The sequence below is a fragment of the Physella acuta genome, unplaced genomic scaffold (assembly GCF_028476545.2).
Source record: "Physella acuta isolate Inbredline_101_S28 unplaced genomic scaffold, ASM2847654v3 ptg000257l, whole genome shotgun sequence".
Lineage (NCBI taxonomy): Eukaryota > Metazoa > Mollusca > Gastropoda > Physidae > Physella > Physella acuta.
Genome location: NW_026731776.1, coordinates 309592 through 315054, shown reverse-complemented (window position 1 = coordinate 315054; position 5463 = coordinate 309592). Strand labels below are relative to the sequence as shown.

At 39.4% G+C, this 5463-nt stretch overlaps 1 protein-coding gene across 1 annotated transcript; it reads left to right on the top strand.

The window, feature by feature from the left end:
• Positions 1–5463, top strand: LOC131938759 (reelin domain-containing protein 1-like). The gene is made up of 3 exons (XM_059296910.1): positions 1–350; positions 3342–3573; positions 4564–5463. The coding sequence occupies exons 1-3, from the start codon at positions 164–166 to the stop codon at positions 4757–4759; spliced, it is 615 nt and encodes a 204-aa protein (XP_059152893.1). The 5' UTR covers positions 1–163; the 3' UTR covers positions 4760–5463.

The window sequence follows — 5463 nt, the reverse complement described above, 5'->3', positions numbered from 1 at the left end:
TCTCAGTAAGATCAGTTAGCCGACCAGGCGTTACATTTGAGTTCAACCAGCAGCCATCGTTTCCTGACTTCCTGCTAGCGGCCTGCTTGTTGTGCCGGGGAGACATTCGATTGTCTGACACCAGCCCAGTTTATCAACCTAACCCAGTGGAACTATCCTCTCCATGGATCTGCCTGTCTTCGTCGTGTCTTTGTGTCTTGTCTTTCGTGTCTCGTCTTTCCCGACGGGCGGTCCGTTGTCTGCATGCAGTCACCTGATGCCCGTACACATAGACGGGGAGCTGCAGGAGGGCGCCCCGCCCTACGTGCTCATTCTCAACGACACAACATACGGGTCACACCCGCTCAAGTGTGAGTACTAGTTTACACGTTTTAAAAATGAAGTTTTGCTTTGACCTTTAAGGTTAACACAAACTGTATTAACTAACCCAAATCCTACCTTATGAGTAGGTGTTTGTTTTTTTCTTAACTAACATTAATTGAACACAATATTAGTGAACTATTGTAAGCCAACGGTGTTCGTTAAGATTGGAGCAGTTCTTTACTTAGTTTTGACGACTTCAACAAACTTGCTGTTTGATACGTCTTTTAAACACAATGTAGGCCTAGTTTCCCCAGAAACTCTATTTCACTATCATTATAAAAACAAGACTTTAATATTTATTTATCCGGAGGAAAAGTCTGAAAGAAACACTAGCATCCCTGTGTCCTCAGCCACTTGCACCAATTACAAAAGAAATATTTTGATCTTCAGCCGGTCATGTCATTAGATCCCGTACGTTCTGTTGGGTGGAAAAAATGTAATGGCTTTTACTTTCATCAAACGGGTTAGACTCTTGAAGGATCATTTAAGTATTTTTACTTTCTCGTATTTACGAAGTATAGAGAAAGTCTTGTAATCGTGCAAAAAAAAAAAATCGAGATTTTTGCAAATCTCGACGTTTTAGGGCTACCTGAGTCGGAAAAACATAGTTTTGCAATCTTGTCCGTATGTCTGTGTGTATGTGTGTCTGTGTGTGTGTGTGTGTGTGTGTGTGTGTGTGTGTGTAAACACGATAACTTGAGTACCGTTACAGCTAGGTTGATAAAATTTTATATAAAAGTATTATATCAAAATCGTAGATCCGTATCAACTTTTGAGCGATTTCCGATAACCGGATGTGGAACTTTTTCTACTTTGAGTTTTTCAAAATTATTTGAGATTATTTCAGATAGAAAAATGAAATTTCACATGTAAGTAAAAGTTCTAATTCTCTGCCTTTTATCAAATTTTGAATAATTTCCGTCGACCGGAAGTAGTAATTTACGCTATTTCCGATTTCTAAAAAAAAAACGCATGTGAGTTTATAAAGTACTTAAAATATCCAGCACTATTGTGCACATTTTATTTGGTGTGCAATTCTTTTTTTTTACGAGATTCTATTCTATTCTATTATAAAAAGTTTAAGTAATTAAAAATGGATTTAAAATATTGTCTATGTCCCGAGTTGCCATCCCCCGTAGTGTTATATTAGAATATTTGAGAAAGTTTAGGGGAGATCACTCCCGGTTTATCAAAAATGCGAATGTGTTAAAAAAATTATTTAAAAAAACAACAACAACATGATTTTGCATGGGAATCGTTGTTTTCTTTTGTACAAATTCGATAATTTGTTTAGTCATAATCCAGTTGCGCCATAGGGGTGGCAACTGGGGTGCTACCCCACCAACATTAGGGGGTAAGATTTAGGGGTGACATCAAACTGAAGAAACTCGTAAAACAGAAAAATGTTTTATCCAGTTAAAATAATAAAGGTCAAGCCTGCCCGCGTCTTCTATGCACAAGCTATGGTAGTGGTCTGCCTCGAAAGCTCTATTTTTGTAGAGCTGATTGGCAGAAGTGTTTACACGTCTGACTTGATGCTAAGACACCCGACCTAGAGACGCATTTGTCATAATCACCACAATATCTTTTTAACGGCTTTTTGTCCTTCTCGTAGCCACATTGTGTAAACAAACGGCCTTAGCCATGTCGTTTGAAAAATACTTACATAAAGAGAAGTGGGGGGGGGGGGTCTCTAGAACTAAAATATACAGGGGGGGGGGGGGAAGATGGTCTAATTAAAAAATATATTAAATTACAGTTTCTCTAGCATTTAAGATACGCCAGTGTAGTATGTGAAAGTCAATAGTAAAAATATTTTTTTTCAAGTTCTCTTTCACCTGTTGCATATTTGTTTAGTAAATATTTAGTTTAAAATTGTTTTTATTTCTATACTTTTGAAAGCAAAAGGCTACCCGTAAGTAGAAAAAAAAACAGCAGTGTCCGTGTAAACTAGATCTGTATGGTTGGGTCTCTCTCGGCCTATCTAACATACGCCATAAAAAAAAAAAAGTTTTTCTACAACAGCCCTAACGCTGACACCAACGATGAGAAGACAACTGGGTGACCTTGTCTGCAACACAAGCAACATGTAAACACGGCGGTGATACACTCTATAAACAACTCAATGTATTTTAATTATTGGATCCCGAAGATAACTGAATGGAACCGAATTTTTGAAACATAAAATGTGTATATGACAGGGGAAAAGACTCGTAAATACTGAATGTATTGACAGTAGTTTCCCATCATTGCCGTCATAACCTTATGACCTAATTACTGCTCTTGATGACGATAGAGGGTAATTTTATTTCTTTCCCATAGCCATCCAGAGTCTTGGCAACGTTTTTATGGCAGTTAGACAACCTAGTCTTGTTTTATGGCCAAAGTTATTTCATTCAGTTGCTGTATGACTACGACTAGTTCTGTTGTGAAGAATTCCAAAATAAATACTCAGGAAATAGAATTATCGTTTGGAGATCTGTCACATGTCAGCCGGGTTCCCGGGATGGTTTGGTGCCAATAGATCCTGGTGGACAGGTCACTCCATTAGCTTCAGGGTCCCCACCCTCTTTCCAATATGTGCAACAGTAAACAGTTTCATTAGTTGCTTGTTGAGAAGTTAAGTGAATGTTTTGATTAGGTAAGCTCCCGTGTCACCGTAGGCATTTGTGGCTGTAAAGTTCAGATTCTCTAACACAACATGTGTACGCAGAGGCGTAGCGACCCTTCATGGCTCCCGGGGACAAACTTTCGATTGCACCCTCACCCCCCTCGAACTTTTGATTTGCACCCCCACCCCCTCAAACTTTCGATTTGTTTTTCCAACCCATTTTGGAGCCCCCCCCCCCCTAAGTTCGGCGCCGGGGCACATATGTCCCCCCCCCCTCGCTACGCCTCTGCGTGTACTGCAACAGACAAATCCGATATATCACCCATCAAGTCTACACCTCCCATAAACCACCTGTTTTCCTCCCCAGTGACTGTGTCGGCCATTGGCCCAAGTGCCCGCGACTTTATGGCCTTCATGCTGCAGGCCCGGTCAGAGTTTGGCCAGACGGCTGGCCACTTCGCTGAGGTCCCGATGGCCTCCAAGACGATGACGTGCTATGGCGATGACGACACACTGACCCACACAGCCGCCTTCATCAGGCCATCCATGGAGGTCACGTGGTACCCGCCTCCCAAAAATATCGGGAAAATTTCTATCACGTGAGCTAAAAGATATATACGATTTAATATTATATTTACAGTATGTCTGTGTATATTATTCTGTGTACGTTATATCTCTATTGCCAGTGTTGTGTGTGCATTAAGTCTCTATTGCCAGTGTTCTGTGTGCATTAAGTTTCTATTGCCACTGTTGTGTGTGCATTAAGTCTCTATTGCCACTGTTGTGTGTGCATTAAGTCTCTATTGCCACTGTTGTGTGTGCATTAAGTCTCTATTGCCACTGTTGTGTGTGCATTAAGTCTCTATTGCCACTGTTGTGTGTGCATTAAGTCTCTATTGCCACTGTTGTGTGTGCATTAAGTCTCTATTGCCACTGTTGTGTGTGCATTAAGTCTCTATTGCCACTGTTGTGTGTGCATTAAGTTTCTATTGCCACTGTTGTGTGTGCATTAAGTCTCTATTGCCAGTGTTGTGTGTGCATTAAGTCTCTATTGCCAGTGCTCTGTGTGACCAGTATCTGTGTAGCATCTGTAACAAACGAGATCTTTTTCTAACCTAACATACGAGTCCAACTGCCAATCGCTTTAGTTCCATATAATTTTCAACTACTACAACACTGTGCTATTGCACTAACCTTCTATACCGTATCACCTGTTGAAACTTCCTAAGCCAGTGCCTAAAGCTCCTTACACTTTTAAGTAAGATACCTACCCCCACTATTACACTCATCAAGTTAGCTTGATTACACCAACTATGTAAGCTTGATTACACTAACTATGTAAGCTTGATTACAGCACCTATGTAAGCTTGATTACAGCACCTATGTAAGCTTGATAACACCACATATGTAAGCTTGATTACACCAACTATGTAAGCTTGATCACACCAACTATGTAAGCTTGATTACACCAACTATGTAAGCTTGATTACACCAACTATGTAAGCTTGATTACACCAACTATGTAAGCTTGATTACAACAACTATTAAGCTTGATTACAACAACTATGTAAGCTTCTCTCTATTACCAGCGGCTCCATAGCGGTGTCCAAGGCGAAGTTCTGGGCAGTAGAGTCGGCAGCGATTCACGGAACTGGGAAGATGGACTTGTCCGGCGCTCCTTCAAGGCCGGGGGGTGGCAACGGAAGTCCCGGACTGGCCGGGCACGTGACCGGATGGACGCTGCTAGCTGTCGTCCTGGCAACCAAATTTTTTAAACTGTTTTAAAATTTCACAAACACCAAAACTCCGGCACTTTTAGTTAGTTTTTTCTGAACTTTTCTGCTAAAACAACACTATATTTTCAGAGGGAAGAATGAAGAAAAGAAGCGAAATAATTTTCACACGTTTTACGCGAGTCATGATTAGCTGTTGAAGATACTGGCGACTACCTATATTTTTAAACAAGACAATGTAAACAATCTATGCATGTACACATCAGTTATTCCTAAAGATTTAGTTTAAAAATGCGATTTTATTTAACTTGCAAAATTGTCAGAAAATTTTCCTGAATGAAAAAAATATTGTAATCGTGTTGTTGGGTTTTTTGTTTGTTTTATTTTAGTTAATTTTGTGTGTACCGTGTACGTTCATGTTTTATGTAACCTTATAATGTATAAAATACGACTATCAATAAATTATTTTTGTAGAGTTGTCTCTCATTATTCCTTGGTGCTCTGCCGTTTTTCAAAGGTGATCTATTTTTAGTACATGGACATATTTTTCTGTCATTTAAATGACGCGTTACATTTCGCTGATTTGTCGTCAAATTGTCCATGTGATCGCAATGTATTTCTAAATGTAACTTTAACGTATGTTATTGTATGTTTTTATGTGCCCAAAACTATAACAACGATAAATTCTTCGAAACTTTTGTCATTTTTTAAAAATATTGTGTAAATTTCTTAATCTGTTACAAGAAATAAAATAAC

Excerpts from the sequence above, each read along its gene's own strand:
- LOC131938759 (XM_059296910.1), top strand. The coding sequence starts at position 164 with ATGGATCTGCCTGTCTTCGTCGTGTCTTTGTGTCTTGTCTTTCGTGTC. Across the intron at positions 351-3,341 it reads CGGGTCACACCCGCTCAAGT|TGACTGTGTCGGCCATTGGC; the intron begins GTGAGTACTAGT and ends TTTCCTCCCCAG. Across the intron at positions 3,574-4,563 it reads ATCGGGAAAATTTCTATCAC|CGGCTCCATAGCGGTGTCCA; the intron begins GTGAGCTAAAAG and ends CTCTATTACCAG.